The 19,587-nt window shown below is 36.0% G+C and overlaps 2 protein-coding genes across 3 annotated transcripts; both read left to right on the top strand.

Annotated features, from left to right (window-relative positions):
• Nucleotides 1-7,948: 7,948 nt before the first annotated feature.
• LOC113328672 (UPF0481 protein At3g47200-like) lies at nt 7,949-9,998 on the top strand. Its single transcript, XM_026575705.1, has one exon. It carries the CDS (start codon nt 8,087-8,089, stop codon nt 9,797-9,799), a length of 1,713 nt encoding a protein of 570 aa, XP_026431490.1. The 5' UTR covers nt 7,949-8,086; the 3' UTR covers nt 9,800-9,998.
• Nucleotides 9,999-17,385: 7,387 nt separating this feature from the next.
• Nucleotides 17,386-19,359, top strand: LOC113328661. Of its 2 annotated transcripts, none has more exons than XR_003349507.1 (3): nt 17,386-18,147; nt 18,327-18,373; nt 18,451-19,359. XR_003349507.1 is itself a non-coding variant. In XM_026575698.1 (3 exons), exons 1-3 carry the CDS (start codon nt 17,842-17,844, stop codon nt 18,562-18,564), a joined length of 360 nt encoding a protein of 119 aa, XP_026431483.1. In that variant the 5' UTR covers nt 17,386-17,841; the 3' UTR covers nt 18,565-19,359. The 2 variants fall into 2 exon arrangements, 1 of the variants encoding a protein (XP_026431483.1); XM_026575698.1 differs by having other exon boundaries at nt 17,386-18,040.
• Nucleotides 19,360-19,587: the final 228 nt, after the last annotated feature.

Genomic DNA, 19,587 nt, shown 5'->3' with positions numbered 1-19,587 from the left:
AGCGAAACAAGGTGTTCTGGATGAATATTTTTATTGAAAAAACAGTCTGATTTGTCAAGAAGCTCAATTTATTTATGGTGTTTAGAAAATGATCTAACATTATCCTTTTACATATATATATATATATAACGTTGTATAGGGGAATCATTTCGAAAATAAGCTTCGGGGCATTAACATCTCACTGCTAGCCTGCCTATATGTTCAAAGTAAAACCAAATTGGATCGAAAAGTGTAGATTAGACCGTAATCATCAGGTTCATTAAAAAAGAAAAGAAAAAGGAATTACATTAAAACTTGAAGATTACCAATCAAAGTCTTAATTTTTCCCTTAAATAAAACTCTGATATATACCTAATGATGATTGAAGATGATCTATATCTAGTTAAGCCTTTTGTAAATACATAATTGATTAGCATAAGTTTAAATCATCATCGATCAAATTTTTTTTATTAGGAACCATACATTTTATTAGAACTTTTGCTAGGTGAAGGAGAGGACCAGTCAGACGATGGAACAATAGAAAATGACTAGCCGTTAGAGAGAAGATGACGAATACTAGGGTTGTATTAGGTTTAGTTTGCATTTCTCAATATAATTTGTTCACATCCAAACACAAACTAAAAATATTTTTGCTTCATGTCATCAAACATTTAAGCCGTCTGATATCAAAGATCTTATGGTTGATGTGTTTTATCGAAAGATTTTGCCAAAACCGTTTGTTAAAGAATCCCCTCCCATTTTTATACGGGGAAAAATATTCCTAGCCCATTTTGATTTTTTTATATATGAGGAACCCACTAATAAAATATTAAATATATAGAGCCCATAATTAGTTATAATATTACTAGATTACTTAGATAACCTTTATCTAAGTTAAGAGAAAAAAATTAGGGAACTTATGTTTAAAATATTTAAAGCTACAATGTTTCTTCCATAAATTTAGAAACAAATGATTTTTTTTATTTCCTTAACTAAAATAAAGTGAATTTGTTTCCTCTATAAAACTAATTTACTTAATGATAATCCCAAAAAATCTACTATCATATTTTTACGTGAATTCTTATTTTATTTTTACATGAAATCTTTTTTTTAATCTTTTCTTAATTAATGATAATCCCAAGAAAAACTCCCAAAAAACTACTTTACTATTCTAGTTTTTCTTAATTCTCGTTGAAAGCTCCAGTTTTCACAATTCTCTTGAAAAACTTGCAATTATCACCACTATTGAAAACTCCAATTTTCACAATTGTCTTGAAAAATTGCAATTATCACCACCATTAAAAATTCCAATTTTCACAATTATGTGATAATTACAATTATCAGCCTAAAATTCCAGTTTTCACAATTATGTGATAATAGTAGTTTTCAGACGAAGTTTTAGTGTAAAACTATTATCGACTATTTTTTTTGTATAAATTGAGAACTATAATTCCATTCGATTTCAAATCAAAACATTTAAGCCCGAATCTTTGGAAAGATCCCAGATTAAAAACCTGCACCATAACAACTCTCTTGTTTTTGTGTCATTCTTACCATCAAGCCAAATAGTTAATTTGCATCTATGCACCTTTCATTCAAAGTATACTTCAAAATCTCCATCACTATGACTACTATTTTCCACCGTAGATAATATATACGATGAAGAACCTTCTATAATGATACAATGAGAAGGATAGTGTGAAAGAAGGATGGTGATGCTCCCGTAATTGCTTTCACCGTCAAAAAGAGATCTTCGAAATATTCTAAAAAGGGGAAAGCTTGTTTGCCCCGTCTAGTTTTGATATCGTATAGAGGAAACTTTTCTAAAATAACGACAAATAATTGACCACAATCCAAATTGAATAGATATTTTTAAAAATAATTTTGTTAGTAATAAATAAGTAACTAAAGATAATTTAGTCCATCTAAAATGTGAAAATATTAATCTAATGTAAAATTATCATTTTTAACCCTAGATTTTATAATTTGGGCTACGCATATACATCTTAATGATGGTTTTATCAAAGAGAGCGAAATCAAACTTGGTTTCCACGGAAATTTCGACATTATATTGAAAAAATAAGGAAACCCAAAATCAACGGGGCTCAGATTTGGCAATTCAAATTCTTGGTTTCTATAAACCGGCCAGCAGAAATCTCTTCAGTACTTTCCAAGTCCGGTCTCGAATTCCAAATATACATCTAACTATCATCACTACCGGTTTTCTATTAGAATTCTAGAATTCTAATTAGTGCGTGTTGGTAGTCCAGGACTTTCAGGCATATTCTGTTACTGAAATGTTGAGAAAAACAGGCATAGATTGGTAGTCCAGGACTTTCATTAGACCCGTATTGTTAATAATCGTCCGGCCCAGACCGACTCAAATGTTTGCTCCATGTGTTACTCAATATTTCTCCACCCTTTCCGGTTTAGCAAGCAGCTGCTTTCCTCTTTAGTCTTTAGTTCTTAGAAACATTAACTTGAAAATGAATTGTACACACCTAACACAATTTGACATTTTTATACTGCTTTCCTTTTTAGTTCTTAAAAACGTTAACTTGAACATGAGTTGTACACACCTAACACAACTTGGAAATTTCATTCATCGTATAGGTCTGTGGTGGCCATTACGGAATACAAAGGGATTCGTATGAAATAAGACCGGATCATATATTAGTCTTTGAACTGATATATGCCGGGTCATACAGTGAACCATAGGCTTTGACATGTTAAAATTTACATTATATCTTCAAATCTGACGTGACTAGCGTCCTGCAGTAAGTGTTAGTTAATTGGACTTGTCTCGTTTAAATTGGGAAAAATCTAGCTAATATATAATGGTCTTTCTTTTCAAACCTTCCTTCCTTTTTGCGAACACCCTAATATTGATACATGGTTAGGAGGAAACTAATCCCAATACACAGTATAATCATCTAAAAAGCTCCGACTCTTTTTGGAAGATAGTTCTCCTTTTATAGACAAAGCCTAATATGAAGGTGTCGTACACGTGTGCCATAATCCTTTTTCAGACAAAACTTTTATCATTAACCGTACACGTGTACCATTACAATGGAATTTATTTAGGTAACCACTAATCATCTTCTGAGGGCAGTGTCTGTGCCACTAATTTATTTAGGTAACCAAATCTGTGATTACGGCAGCAGTCTGTTTGCTCCTTGATTCCGTCTTTGGGATCTATTCTTCACAACCCTTTGTCGTGTTATTAAGTATTGTCTCTTCTCAACATGATACGAGTATTCATGGGCATAATCTCTGCTTTATAGATTCTAACAGCAATTATTGGTCATGAAGCAACATCCAATTGTTTCACCTTTCTTGCACCGCCTCATTCATTCTATTAGCCAATTGACACGTATATCTTCTCCCCACGCGTATTGACCTTTCGCCTCTCTGATGTTTTCTCGTATAAAATCCTTCCTTCTCACTTCCTCTTCTTCATTTTCCTTTTAGGGGTTTCCCCTCTTTTTTATCTCTTCCTTCACTTTATTAGCGTCTTCGGGTTTTGTGAAGGCTTTGACCCAATAATGGAACCACACATTTTCGGTGCTGGTAAACAGTTATCCAAGGAGGATTCCGCAGTCATGAGGAGAGCACGCCTATTCGGGACAGAATCTGCTGATACACCCGATTCCGGATCCGTTTTCAAAGATCGTTTCATCTCTCAGTTGACTGCCACAGTCCTTCCTCTCGAGAATTTACCTCGACTATGTATTGAGCGTGGTGATTATTGAGAGCCTCCCATTGAGTTTGTTTCAACCACCCTTGTGATTTATGAGTGGACCCCATGGAAACATCATATTTTCTCAAAGTCACATCACTTAAAGCGTAAAGGGATCTTAATATCAAGGACGCTCTGAAATTATCTACTCATCGTAGTATCTATCATGCTAACAAGGCTCTTTCCCCATCTTGTTTTCAGTGGGTTGCTGGCGTGCATACACTGGTATTTGCTTGAGAAGAAGCTTCTCCCACTTTGGAAGATGTTGTCGACCTTACGGGGCTGCCCATTCATAGTTCCCATAGTTTCAAAGAAGCTAACCCCGAAGGCGCTATGACGACTGCGGATTCAGAATTATTCAATACCTTGGTGGAAGTCCGAAAAACTATAGCTCGTAAAGTAAATGCTGGTACTCTCGGAGCGGTAGTTTAGGAGGATAAGCGTGCCTCTCTTTCGGGTTGGATGAATTACTGGGTACATTATATCACTGAAGTGATTGATATGACGAAACTCCCCTCCTTAGTAAAATCCTATGATCCTCCGACTCATGGTCATAACGATGATGCTGAACTTGCTGCCTTCTTGGCATATTGGTTCAATCATGATATTTTTGAGTGCTCACCGAAGGACACTATTCGGGGTGAAATTCTTCGAATAGCTGTTCAAATGTCGAGGGGTATTACTTATCCTTTAGCCCCTATGCTTTTAGGTGTAGTGTATCGGCATTTAGATGCTCTGGTCTCGGATGTGGAAATTGCAAATAGTCATGAACACATAATTGAGAGTTACATTCCCACCAATTTTCTACAAATGTGTTTTTGGGAAAGTTTTCTGGATAACCGATCTGGCCCCTCTTTCGATAATGATCCAAATTTATCAGATTTGATCTGATTTTTCAGGTATTTCTGTTTAATTTGGTTACACTTACTAGTTACTAGTATTATTAAATAAATCATCAGTTTCTTTAAAACCATTTTAGGGTTTATATATGATTATTGTAGTTGCATCTTTTTTTTCAATTGATTTCATACCTAATGACTCGTTTGTGCTAGGTAGAACATCATTAACGCCGTAGGCGGGTATTATAGTTGTATTTTAGGGTTACTTCCAGTGAATGCTTTCATTACAGATATATCATCGGGAATGATTTCTCGGAAGTGATCATGACGATGATTGGGCATATAGATCCCTTTTGGGAAAGAGAAGAAAGATTGAATATGGAAGATTACTCCCCTCTAAGACATTTTACTCTTAATGTAGAAGACAAATTCGGTTGGAAGGAATTTATTTCACATGGCATGTTTCAAATATCGGTTTCATATATGAAACAAGATGTATGTAATCTTTTATTGCTCCCATGTTTGATGTATTTGAATTGATACATTCAATTTTACAATATCAATAAAATCAAGATGTTTTCATTCAAAACTAAATAAATAAAAGAGGATTTTTGTTAGAGGGAGAGCGAAAATGGATTCGAGGAGAACAAATACTGATATCGACTCACTAAACGTGACCTAGTCAATATATTCCTCCACCCCAGTCCAAACTACCTCTCAGCTGATGTTGCAATCTCTAATTCATCTTCCTCTCCCGATGATCGTCATCTCGTCACGCCACCACCAACCTATCTTTTATAGTAATACTCACCATTACTAACATCATATATCAGCCATCGTAAGAGATAGTAGTTCTGTTGGCACCGTAACAGATGTTTTGCACTGAGAATATAAACTTCAGTTCTCCAACTTTTCTAATTAAATCCATCGTTCTCTATATCTTCGACCACAAATCCTAAATTCATCCCTTATCATCCCACCAAACAAATAAAGGTAATTAAATCTGTTAATTAATCCTAATTATGTACAAAAAAAACTTGAGATTTGAAGAGATAAAGAAACGAACACTTGATTAGTCATCGATTTCATGACTCGACACATATTTTCGGAAATTGAAATGGGATTTGTTAGAATCAAATGATCATCACCTGATAAACCTGCCAGGTAAACAAAACAACTAAATCCATTGAATAATCTAATACATTTCCCATGTCGAGTTAGACAAAATCCCGTATTTTCTTTTGGTGGATGCTAATCTTTATCTGTTTGATTATGTTTTAAGATTCAATTGGTGAAGGAAAGGGCATAAACATATATATATACATATATATATATATATGTATGTAATTATTTTTTTAAGCCAATCATTTACATAAGTTATAAAAATGAATCAAACATAAATTTTGATACAAGCAGACTAAACCCATTCGTTGTGTTAAGTTGTTCTAGAAATCAACGAAATGTATTGGACAAGGCTACCAAATTAAAAAAAATGTATTGAATACGTTCGACTCGGCGAGTTGACTACGATTTTCGTTCTCTTCGGATCGTTTTGTTGCTCTCCATTTGAAAAAAATCTAAAACAGAGCCTATATTCTAGTTAGTTATTGACATTTTATTATCGTTATATTGACTTATTTCTATAATAACGCATATAATACCTAAATATTTGAAAAATATTTATGTTGGAAAATATTTGTATTAGAAAACATAAAATAAATGTGCCATGTACAGCACAACACGACACATCACGTTTATTTTTCTTCCTTCTAGCAGGGCACAACACGGCACATCTTAATATCCGGCACAACATAGCAAGGCATACAACACGCTAAGCATGTGATTTCATCAGTTGGGCTGTACTGTGTGGAGATTAAGACGTGCCGGCCTAGCACACCCCATCCCACAAAATTATGGATTAATTCTCTCGAACTACAATATGATGGTTGCCATTGACCGCATCTACTACCGATTGTGCATCTAGTTCAAAACACGCGTAATGTATTTTAATCTCCTTTGCCCATTACATAGCCAGCAGCAAAGCTGCATATTTAGCATGCTGAGTGTAGATATCTGTGCGTATATATACACTTTCCTAGTTGAAAAAGTACCTGCAAAATTATGAAATATTAGTCCTATATCAGTATTGTGTATATTATTAATCTTTGTATATTACGCATCACAACAAAATGAGAAATATGCGCAATCCGGTGGATTCCAGATATATATTTTCCATTTTTTTTTTTTTATGAAGCATCAGGTGTGTTATGATTATGGGAATTTGTTGAGCAGTAAATTTTCATTAAAATGAAAATTGAGTTTTCATCTCCTTCGCATTTTCTAGCACATCCTTTGGTTTCTTTTTTTCCAAAAATAGATTTCCTGTTTGTGTTGTTACCGATTAGTACGGATCACTGAAATGAAAATTGAAACCAAGTTGCATTAGACAACATATTTTGGCAGAAAGGTACTACTCTATAAAAGATATGCTATTTGTGAACTACAACTTCTTTCAGTTAGATTTTAGTTTAGTTTATTGTTTCCATTACACTTGCACCAATCTGTCTCTAAAATTATTAATGTTTCAATCATGATTAAGATTTCCCGTGGAATATATAGATGAAGTCGAAATGCAAGCAAGACTTATTGTTAGTCGTGAATCGTGATCAAGGAGTAGAGGAGCAATCACATCCTGTTTTAGTTTTTTAATTTTGCAAATTATACATCATTACAGCTCTGAATATATTACCCAATTCTCTTTTACACAAATATTTCTTGACTTGGCCAAATATCTGCATTTTTTGAGAATAGACTAATGTCACAACCCCTAGTTGGACCAGAAAATATCTTTATTAATTAGAGCCAAATATCTGGATTTTTCTTGCCAGCACTCAGATACCTTAATTATTAGCTGCATGATGGAAATATAAGTGTTCTTCTTCAAATCTTATAAGCTAATCCGATACCAATAACCCGAAAAGAAAAAAGAAAAAATAATTAACAAAAAAGAAAACCCAAAAGAAAACACCGAATCAAGGTTAACCTCGTAAGAGTTGACTTGCTCGATTACTGCTGAGATAGTGATGAAGATGTCTTGTGGAATAGATGGAGACATGCAATTTATTTATTTTGTAAGATGCATTTTATTACTCCAGATGCAACCAGTCGTGATCAAGTAGTAGATGAAAGTGAAACATTAAAAATGAAACTAATTTACAGCCTGTCAGCGGAAAACAAAACGTCTACCAAACCAAGTAACCAACCTACCTTGATTGATGTCTCATGTAATATTAGTTAATTCGCAATAGGGTTGGAGATGAAAACAAATGGGAATATTGACTTCATTTCTTTAGCAAAAATATAATGATAACTTGATAACCATCTTGGCGACTAACTCTTCAATCGGAGCTTCGACGTCTATATATATGGGGTTGGCGATCAAAGGAAATCGCATTCCAAAGGTTCTCCCACTACTCTCAAGTTGATCACTCTTTTACCTTTTGGTTGTGTGATAATTGATTCGGATACAATGCAATCCGAGATGATTAGCGATGGTGGAGCCTCCATTTCAATTGAAATGGAAAAACTGATTTCTAGTTCTATCAAGAAAAAGCTTGAAAATAGTGCACCCAATTCGCGTATTTCCGGAGGGTGTTCTATTCATAGGGTTCCAGAAAGGTATCACAAATTGACAGAGCCTAGTGCATACAAGCCTGAGGCTATCTCAATTGGTCCTTATCACCGTACTAACCAAAGTTTAAAAGCAACAGAAGATCTGAAGTTGTTGTATGCACACAAATTACTTACCATAAGAGCTGAAGGAAAAATTTCGAAGTTGTATGCGCAAATAGTTAAAGCGTCCGAAGACTCATCGTCATCACCATCAGAAGAAGAAGAACAAGAAAAAGAAGAAGAACAAGAAGAACAAGAAAAAGAAAAGGAACAAAAACAGGAGGAAGAAGAAGAAGAACAAGAAGAAGAAAAAGAAGAACAAGAGGAGGAAACTCGCACTATTAAGTTGGATTCATCGGGATCTCTATTTGCAACCGAAGCGTGGTTCACAATAGTAGAGGAATGTGTTTCATCTATCAAAGAGATGGAAACAAAAATTCGCGAGTGTTATTCAGAACCTGTTAACATCAACAGTACAGAATTTGTAGAAATGATGGTAATTGATGGATTATTCATTATCGGGATGTTAGTAAGATCCATGTCAGGGAGTTTTGTTGTAGACGATCCTTTAGATGGTAACGATTGGCTCTTGGTAAAGATGGAAGAGGATCTTTTACTTCTTGAAAACCAAATTCCACTGTTTGTCCTTCAATGTTTGTCCAACATAATTTTCAAGGCAGGAGAGTCAAGTCCTGTGCCCCTTGAGAAACTTATTCTTAATGTGTTCATGGACAATTTTCCGCATATGTTGCCAAAGGAAGGAATGAAGCTTCTTGAAGCGCGTCTAAATCAAGGTGAACAAGCCAAGCATATACTTGATTTCCTAAATATGCTAATCCGACCTCCTGCTCATACAGATTCCTCCTCAGGGACAGAAGTAAAGATTCTTACTGACTTAAAAGAAAACAAGGTAGTCAAGCTCACAAGTTCATTGTATTTTTTTATACAATTTCAGTTCACGAAGCTGAAGCATGTTTTTGTTGCCGATAAGGAAAGGGAAAATCTTTTTGATACATGGGATTTTATACCAAGTGCGACAGAGCTAGGTCGTGCAGGGGTCAGGTTCAAAAAGGGGTCTGCAGAAGGGAATTTTTTGGATATTAAATTCAATTCTACAGGTATTCTGGAAATTCCTCCATTATATGTCTATGACGGGACCGACCAACTGTTTAGAAATATCATCGCTTGTGAGCAAATATATGGTGGACGTTACTCTATGAGTTCATATGTTTCATTTATGGATTTTCTCATAAACTCTGCGGATGATGTAAAGCTTCTCCGCAAACAAGGAATTGTCACTAATTATTTAGGTTGTGATCAAGACGTTTCTGATATGTTCAACAAGTTTTGCGTCGGGATATCTGATGGTGGTGATTATTATTCTACACATATCAAGGACATAAACAAGTTTTATACGAAGCGCCGGCATATTTGGAAAGCAACTTTGAAGCGCGAGTATTTCAGTAATCCATGGGCGATTATCTCGGTCGTCGCAGCAATTCTACTTATTACACTTACAATCATATCCACTGTATTTGGAATTCTTTCGTTCTTCATCCCTAAGTCTTGATCAAAGTCTGAGTAGTTTTGGATGCATTTACGCGCATCCAAACGAAGCTGCATGTTCTCGGTTTTATACTTATGTTAAGAGTGTGTTTTTGTGTAATTAAGGTGCTTCTCTTGTTTGATAGTTGTTTGTTGTAGTGTGGAAATCAAAACAGGTGTTGTAGCCGAAAAGTTTAAACTTTTGAAAGAAGGTGTGATTATGAGTTGCCACTTGCCAGTCGGTTGATAATGAACATGTTGTTGGAAAAATTATCAGTTTTTCCGTTAAGCTTATATAGACCCAAAGTCCTATAATTCTTGCTTAAAAAATCACTGCCTAGTTACAACAAGTTTTCCAGATTCAATTAAGATCTTAAATATTTTTCCATCTACAACAGAACAAGATACAAGATTTTCGCATATGCTCGGAACATGAAAACTTCATTAAATGAGAGAATATTACAGATATGAGCTTCTGCTCGACCTTTTCCTTTTATGCAACCTCTATTGCATATGAGTTACTCAATAAGAGTTTCTCGACATCCCCTATCCTATGATAGGAGGTGAACAGGTCTCTGTTTCAACAAACATTCTTGGTGGCTCCAGAGTCCACCTACTGGTCTCTCACATTGGTTATTAAAATAACTTCCGACATCATGCCACCAAACTCGTTCTAGTTTGTTTCAACTAAATTAGCATTAACTTTCTACTTATTAAGGTTTTTATGTTGTCTACAATTTACTGCCGCGTGGCCAGGAATTTTACAAACATAACACTCACCCTTAACTAAAGTAATTCCGGATTCAGGTTTACGAAATATACCTTTATCATGAAGATCATGCTTAGAGTTGCGTTCGATGTTCTCACCTTTGCCATCTTTGGAAGATTTGTTTTCAACCACATGCGGCTATTAGCCATGTCCCTCGGAGATGACACCTTTATTCACAAATCACAATTCCAAATCAGAAAGTAAAAAATGAGTTTTGAAAATAACATCTATATATACAAACTTCGTTTGAATCAGCGTTTCAAAAAACTCATGGTTACCCCACAAAAATTAATTTAGTTAACAACAATTTTCTGCTCGTCAGAATTTTTCAGAAACGTTTTTCTGTTTTGTAAAATATCAAAAAAATACTTTTACACCTCCAAAAATTCCGAAATTGTACGCGGGTAACTATCAGGATGTCTACTACGTTGTGTCAAAAGGGTTCATCGAAATTCCTTCTATATTAAAATATAAAATTGAAACTCTACAGCTGACCAGAAATTTGTTTTTGTTTTTCACTCCACAATTAACATCCATGATTCACAAACCAATCAATCGTTTTCGTTTATTACAAATAATAATGTCTTAAGATTGTTGGGTGCAATAATTAAAAACAAAGAAAAATCAAATAAGCAAAAGTTATTGATACTTAGCTCCTTTATAATGGAAGTGATTGCTTTGACGAAACGAACAAGCTCCCCGTATCTCCGCAACAAGGCAAAACTTTGGAAAATAGAGTGAGTCACGTGTTCAACACGCTGTCCTTAAGACATTAGCGCCCGGATACACTCAAGAGTGATGCTATAGCCCTCACAGGACGGATATCTCCAGGATAAAACACCCTAATACACCTACTACTAGCATATGTAGTAGATGCTCAACTTGAGCTTGGCAACTCCGAAAAAACCGTTAAGGAAAATCGCGAATGCTTAAAAAACGCTATAAAATATTTTCCCTTAGGGGTCCCTCTAAAATATAGAGCAACCCCTTTCCCATGATTTTACAAAAGTAGTGAATTTCTTTATATAATGGAATAAAAAAATTTAAGAAGAGGAATTCCCCGATGTGGGACTAAAAATCTTATATAGTCTCTTAAAACAACTAAAAAGTGGAAACTCCACAATGTGGGACTAATAAGTTTTTCATTCACAAACAAAACAACAAATTAATTTTATTTAGTTAAACACATTAAAATAATAATTAATAAATATTGTTCCAACAATCCCCCACATGAATGAAAACCTCAATAAAACATGAAAAACACAGATAAATCTTGGTAAGTCAACACCCAATCTCCATGATCCGGATGGATCGAACAGACATATGGAACGTCTGTGTGTTGAAATCATACTAGTCATTTCAATGTCCTCTCCTTCACACAAAAATGTGTTGACCCCAGGGTCATACTATGGATTGCAAAAATCATATAGTATAGAGAGCTTTCATCTTTAGCTCCTCACAAGTGAGACTAAAGGTTCCTTTCACGAAAGTGAAAAAGCATGAACCAGTGAACACTTAGTGACCCTTAGGTACTAAGTTCCAGTAATACCAAAACCATCAAAAGCGAAAATCATATAAAAAACGCAGGAAATACCATTTTAGGCAGAGGTGTCCATGAGGTCTTGAACCTTTGCTTAGTGAGATATTACCGGAATTACTTGCTAGAGACAGTGAACTATGTCTTGAACTCCTAGCGTTTGATGTAATCCGCGATAACAATCACGGATGATATCTCCAAGGTTGCTGCCAAGCTCGTGCCGTTTTGTCCGTTTTAGCCCTGGACGTATCCTGTTTCTCAGAATGCTCTAGAGAATCAGCTCATATTCTCACAGGAAGCGACCCACTTCCTCATTCAGATAGGTGAGTTTCCATTAAGAGTGTTACTGCTACACCCCACTTCAATCTTAAATTGAAACTATAGAACTCATTAAGACTTATTAAAAAGTCATCCTCCACATGCAGTCACACTATCACGTCTACACCATAGGGAAGGGACATAGAATGAAAATCTCTGATAGTGTTTACCTTTACCCACCACAAATTAGTTTTCTCATTCGAAACCTTGATCATGGGATCTCCAGTCAGCAAGGTTGAGTATCCTTCATGGAAAGTTTAATATATGAGCTTAAGCCCCAACCCCCTCGATGCATTTTTAACTATCTCTTTGTACAAACCTTTCGTCAAAGGTTGCGCGATATTCTCCTTGGACTTTATCCAATCAATGGAAATAACGCCGATTGAGATTAGTTATTTCTTAGCTTTAACTATTCTAGCTTGGCTAACACAATGTATAGATATAGCTGGCACAGGCCTATGCCAAAGAGGAATGTCTTCTAAAAGAATCTTAGGCACTCGGCCCCCTCTCATGCTTTATCTAACACAATACTCTCAGATTCCATAATGAATTGAGCGATATGTTTGTTTGGAAATCTTCCAACAACAAACCCACATGTTAGAGTGAAACCATATCCACTCGTAGACTTAGACTCCTCTGAGTCAACTATCCAGTTTGCATCATAAAGTCCCAAGGACAACAAGATACCTTTCATAAATCAAAAGAGTATTTTAGGTACCATAATACTCTACTCAGTGCATCTGAATTCTCTTGCTCTGGACTACAATTATATCCACTTAACTTACTCAAATATAGGCAATGTCTGGACTCTTACAGTTCATTAAATTCATCAGACATCCTATAACTTTTGAGTATTCAAGTTAAGATACTCCACTACCCTTATTTTTCTTGAGACTACAAGAATAATCGTACGAAGTACAAGCAGGTTTACAATCAGACTGATTGTATCTCTTAAGCACAACTCAACATAATGAGAACGACTAAGACTTATAAATGTTTGATTATCTTCTAATCCTCATCCCTAAGATTACATCAAAAGGGCCCAAGTCTTTCAAGTCAATGTTCTCATTCAGTGCATGTTTTTAGTGGAATTGATCACATCTATGTTTGTATCAAGCATATCATCAACATACAAGCATACAATTACACAGACATCCTTAACAAGTTACTTGTAAACATACTTGTCAGATTCATTAATTTAAATCCACTATCCATTATCACATGATTAAATTTTCCATGTCACTGTTTACGTGCTTATTGAAAACCATACAAAGATTTTTCAAATTACAAACTTTGTATTCAAACCTTTCACTACAAAGTCTTCAGGTTGATCTATGTAAATTTCTTTACCTAATTCACGGTTTTAGAAAAAGCTGTCTTAACATCCATCTGATGTATCTCTACGTTCTTTATGGCAGCAATAACAATTAGTATCTCAACGGAAGTAATTTCCGTCACAATTGAATTAGAATCAAGGAAATCTACACCTTCTTTTAGTTTATAGCCTTTAGCTACCAACTTAGCTTAATATTTTTCCACAGTTTCATCTACCTATCGTTTCCTCTTAAAGACTCATTTACATCCCATGGTCTTACAACCTGGAGGTAAACTAGCAAGCTCCCAAGTCTGGTTCCAACGGACTGAGTCCATTTCACTAAATGAAGCTTCTTACCAGAATGGGGTTTCAGTAGATATCAAGGCTTCTTTACAAGTCTGTGGCTCAGACTAAGCTAGGCATGTTATGAAGTCGGTTTCATAAGAAGTCTCAAGTCTAATTATTTTACTTTCTTAGGCTCAACATCAACTTCATCTTCCTTTAAAATAAGTTCTGACTATTTGAAAATAAATCTAGGGGATCAACAACACATCTCTAATGAGGTACAGGTTTAGAATAAACATGTTCAAAGAACTCAGCATCCCTAGATTCCGTAATAATATTCACACCAATGTCAGAAAAATCAGAACACACAACCAAAAATCTATTTGTAGAAGTATATCAATATACCCTATACGAAAACACAATCAACATTTTTGGTTTCAATCTAGTTCTTTTAGGAAGAGGAATTACAATCTTAGTCAAACGCCCCCACACTTTGACACATTCATAAGAAGGTCATCTACCGTTCCATAAACCATATGGAGTTTCATCTGATTCTTAAAAGGGTACTTTATTCAGGATATACTAGTTAAGAGGACTGCCTCCCCCCACAAGGCCGCAGGTAATCCTGAACTAATCAACATGGAAATTATCATCTCCTTAAGGATACGGTTGTTATGTTCAAGGCTTCTAATTGGTTTCCAACTTCAAGTTTATACATCTTAAGGCTTCTAAGGCGTCATCCTTATCCTAAGCAAGTATACAAGATAGTACCTCGTACAATCATCTACGGAAGTTATAACCATCTTTTACCACAGTTTTTGGGTTGAACTCATGTCAACTAGGCCTAACTGAATTAATTCAAAGGCTTAGAATTACTCTGAACATTTGTGCTAAAAGATTTTATAGCATATTTTGATTCTTCACAGATTTCACTTTTGTGTTCAAAATCCAAACTAAATTTGGGTACGAAGCCTATGCTAGCCAGTTAAGCATTGACTTATAAGTTTACGGTTCCAAGTCTACCACGTAAAACAATCAATCACACAAAGATATCACAAGAATCAACTACGTTCACATCATCAGTTTTTCCGTTAAGCTTATATAGACCCAAAGTCCTATAACTCTTGCTTAAAAAATCACTGCCTAGTTACAACAAGTTTTCCAGATTCAATTAAGATCTTAAATATTTTTCCATCTACAACAGAACAAGATACAAGATTTTCGCATATGCTCGGAACATGAAAACTTCATTCAATGTGAGAATATTACAGATATGAGCTTCTGCTCGACCTTTTCCTTTTATGCAACCTCTATTGCATATGAGTTACTCAATAAGAGTTTCTCGACATCCCCTATCCTATGATAGGAGGTGAACAGGTCTCTGTTTCAACAAACATTCTTGGTGGCTCCAGAGTCCACCTACTGGTCTCTCACATTGGTTATTAAAATAACTTCCGACATCATGCCACCAAACTCGTTCTAGTTTGTTTCAACTAAATTAGCATTAACTTTCTACTTATTAAGGTTTTTATGTTGTCTACAATTTACTGCCGCGTGGCCAGGAATTTTACAAACATAACACTCACCCTTAACTAAAGTAATTCCGGATTCAGGTTTACGAAATATACCTTTATCATGAAGACCATGCTTAGAGTTGCGTTCGATGTTCTCACCTTTGCCATCTTTGGAAGATTTGTTTCCAACCACATGCGGCTATTAGCCATGTCCCTCGGAGATGACACCTTTATTCACAAATCACAATTCCAAATCAGAAAGTAAAAAATGAGTTTTGAAGATAACATCTATATATACAAACTTCGTTTGAATCAGCTTTTCAAAAAACTCATGGTTACCCCACAAAAATTAATTTAGTTAACAACAATTTTCTGCTCGTCAGAATGTTTCAAAAACGTTTTTCTGTTTTGTAAAATATCAAACAAATACTTTTACAACTCCAAAAATTCTGAAATTTTACGCGGGTAACTATCAGGATGTCTACTACGTTTTTTCAAAAGGGTTCATCGAAATTCCTTCTAGATTAAAAGATAAAATTGAAACTCTACAACTGACCAGAAATTCGTTTTTGTTTTTCACTCCACAATTAACATCCATGATTCACAAACCAATCAATCGTTTTCGATTATTACAAATAATAATGTCTTAAGATGTTGGGTGCAATAATCAAAAACAAAGAAAAATCAAATAAGCAAAAGTTATTGATACTTAGCTCCTTTATAATGGAAGTGATTGCTTTGACGAAACGAACAAGCTCCCCGTATCTCCGCAACAGCAACAAGGAAAAACTTTGGAAAATAGAGTGAGTCACGTGTTCAACACGCTGTCCTTAAGACATTAGCGTCCGGCTACACTCAAGAGTGATGTTATAGCCCTCACAGGACGGATATCTCCAGGATAAAACACTCTAATACACCTACTACTAGCATATGTAGTAGATGCTCAACTTGAGCTTGGAAACTCCGAAAAAACCGTTAAGGAAAATCGCGAATGCTTAAAAAACGCTATTAATTTATTTATATAATGAATAAAACAATTTAAGAAGAGGAATTTCCCGATGTGGGACTAAAAAGCTTATATAGTCTCTTAAAACAACTAAAAAGTGGAAACTCCACAATATGGGACTAATAAATTTTTCATTCACAAACAAAACAACAAATTAATTTTATTTAGTTAAACACATTAAAATAATAATTTTTCATTTAGATGCTCCGGTCTCGGATGTGGAAATTGAAAATAGTCATTTTTAAAGTCTGCGAGCATCCAACTCAAAACCAATTGGCAATGAGTGGAGAGGCAGTAAGAGATTATGAACCGCAGGATCTTAATTTCCCATACAATGTGGGACTAATAATCTCAACACACCCTCACACGTGTAGCATCGTTGGGTCTAACACGTGGACAATAAATCGGGTGACGCAGAGTAAAGGTGCGGTCAACTGACTTGGGTCTAACACGTGGACAATAAATCGGGTGACGCAGAGTAAAGGTGCGGTCAACTGACTCGATACAAATAATCTGCTCTGATACCATTTTAAAGTCTGCGGGCATCCAATTTAAAAACCAATTGGCAATGAGTGGGGAGGCCCTAAGAGATTATAAACCGCAGGATCTTAATTGCGCGTACAATGTGGGACTAATAATCTCAATAGTCATGAACACATAATTGAGAGTTATATTCCCACCAATTTTCTACAAATGTGGTTTTGGGAAAGTTTTGTGGATAACCAATCTGGAACCAAATATGTGGTTGTGAGAAGAGATAATGTTGTTGTTACTGCTGGTCGTTTACCCCCGCACCATTTCAGCATCCCCGTACTGCTCTGTACGAGAATGTTCACATAAAGAAAGCAAGTAACAAGATTCCTTGGATAATCAATAATCTAAATTCGTTTCCGGCGCGTACATTTGATGATAATCCCAGGTGGCGTTGTTTCTTGGTCCAAATTCTGTATTTCTCGATGACGTGTTAGATTCAGAGGATTCACGTCTTGATGATGATGAATGGGATTTCGTAGCTATGGTGACTCTGGGTTGCATCCTGGCTATTTTGAAGGAAAATTTTGTGTTGTTAGCTATAATGTTGGTAGGGTTATGATCAAGGGGCAGGCTCCATGCAAATGCCCTTTTCCCAGAAGATAGCAGCCTGACTGAAAGATGTTATCATCGGTTTGTCTTTAAACCGGACGATCCAAAGTGTTGTCGTGATCTCCCATTTCGTCTGTCAGTTCCATCTACGAAGAAACCTCCTATCTTTACACAAGCGTGGTGCACTCACTGGTATGAGGAACTGACTCGGATGATTAACTTCGTGTATTCACTGTTCCAATGGGGATCACCAGTCCTCGTATTTTGAATGCTCGAGGGCGTATCAAGAGTGCATCCGATGTCGTTAGTGCTCACGGAATAAAGCTCGGATCAAGGGGTAAAGGCGTCTCAGATGCGGCTCAAAAAGGCAAAGGTAAAAGCGAAGTAATTCCGAAGGATGCTGCTGGTGTCATTGAGGAATTTTGCTTGACATCCTGTGGTAATATGGAATTGCTCTCTCTTTTTTTGCTATAAAGCCATCGTGGCGTATTCGGGTGTCGGTTCGGAAGAAAGGTGAAACAGAAACGTCATCAGCCGATCAAGGAGGTAAGGAATTGGCCACTTGATGTTTGTGTTTACGTTGCAAGTGGTTATCATAAAGTAATTGTAGATTTTGCCGGTATCTCGTCCACATCAACTTCTCCTGAGAGCTTATAAATACACCTTGTTTGCTCATAATGTTTTCATATGCGCTAAGCTTCTCTTTCCTCTGATTCTTATAAAAGGTGGAACACTCAGTCCCCAAGATTCATCTTCTGGTATAAATACACAGGTATAATATTTTGTTTTTCTTAATTTTATTTTGGGGGTATTCATCTAAATGTTGTCGGTGTTAAAATTTCCTCACAGGACTCTGGCATGGCATGCACTGATTATCCAGAAGAGCAAAGCAACCCCAAGGACATGGCGGTTCCGTCCCGAGATATCCTGATTCCCTTTGCTACGGAAGTCCTTGGTCTTTAGTTGGCTAACCAACCTTGTTTGATTTTAAAGGAAATGCGGCTCCTGTTGCTACCACTTATTCTCACTTTGTGCCAGTGTACTGTTGCCCCAGAATTAAAAGATCATTACAAGGCGGTTGTGTAAGAGCATGGTCATGTGGATACCATAGTCCTTGCTGACCGAAATAATATAATCTCCAGTGTTTCTGATTTGGTTGTTGTGGCAAAGGTGATGGCCGAAGTGGGTGATAAATGTAACTCCGAAGACACTCTTGAGACGTGGAGGAATAGTTTTGTTTTACCAAGCCAATTGAGTTTTAACATGCGCTGGATTGAAGTATTATTCCACAATCTAGAACAGAAACGGGCAGCTCGTTGTTTAGTCCTTCCGGGAGAGATTGCTGATCTAGAAGAAAAGATTCTATCGGAGACACAAAAGCTGAAAAATCAACAGAAAGAGCAGATTCGTGTAACTACTGAGACTTCCAAGATTGCTGCAGATGTTGCGGAGACTAACATGAGTCTGAGTTTGAAGAAAAAGGTGTTGGACGAGAAGATTGAACTGGCCAACTTTTCTTAGGAGTTTTCATTTCTTGTCTTGGTTTCGATGTTTCCTTTCTTCGTCTTCTCTTATTTTGTTGGTTATCATATTGTCTTGTTGGAATATCTCTGGGGAAAACACAACTTGTCGTGTCTTTCTTTCTGGATTTCTGTGTCGACTTAGGATTGATGCATTATTAAATATTTCTTCCTAGAGATTGGCGCTCGCTAATCCCAAAGCTTTGAGTGTCTGATTTGTGACATTGGTTTGTCATTATAAAACAGAGGTCACACTTGTTTAGTTGCTTTTCTTTGTTTCCTTTGTGAAGTGCGGACATGTCGACCTGCATTCGGTTAGTTTTTGAAGTATCGATGCTCTCAAGATTGACCACTGCGCTGCAAATGACTTTGGATCATTTCGAGCTTGTTGCAGCTGAAAATCATGAGTTGATCGTGTATTCGGAAATGTCCATGACAAAGGCATGGCGAACGAAGTCATGAGGAG

The sequence above is a fragment of the Papaver somniferum genome, unplaced genomic scaffold, assembly GCF_003573695.1.
Source record: "Papaver somniferum cultivar HN1 unplaced genomic scaffold, ASM357369v1 unplaced-scaffold_114, whole genome shotgun sequence".
Taxonomy (NCBI): domain Eukaryota; kingdom Viridiplantae; phylum Streptophyta; class Magnoliopsida; order Ranunculales; family Papaveraceae; genus Papaver; species Papaver somniferum.
This window is presented reverse-complemented; position numbering and strand designations above follow the sequence as displayed.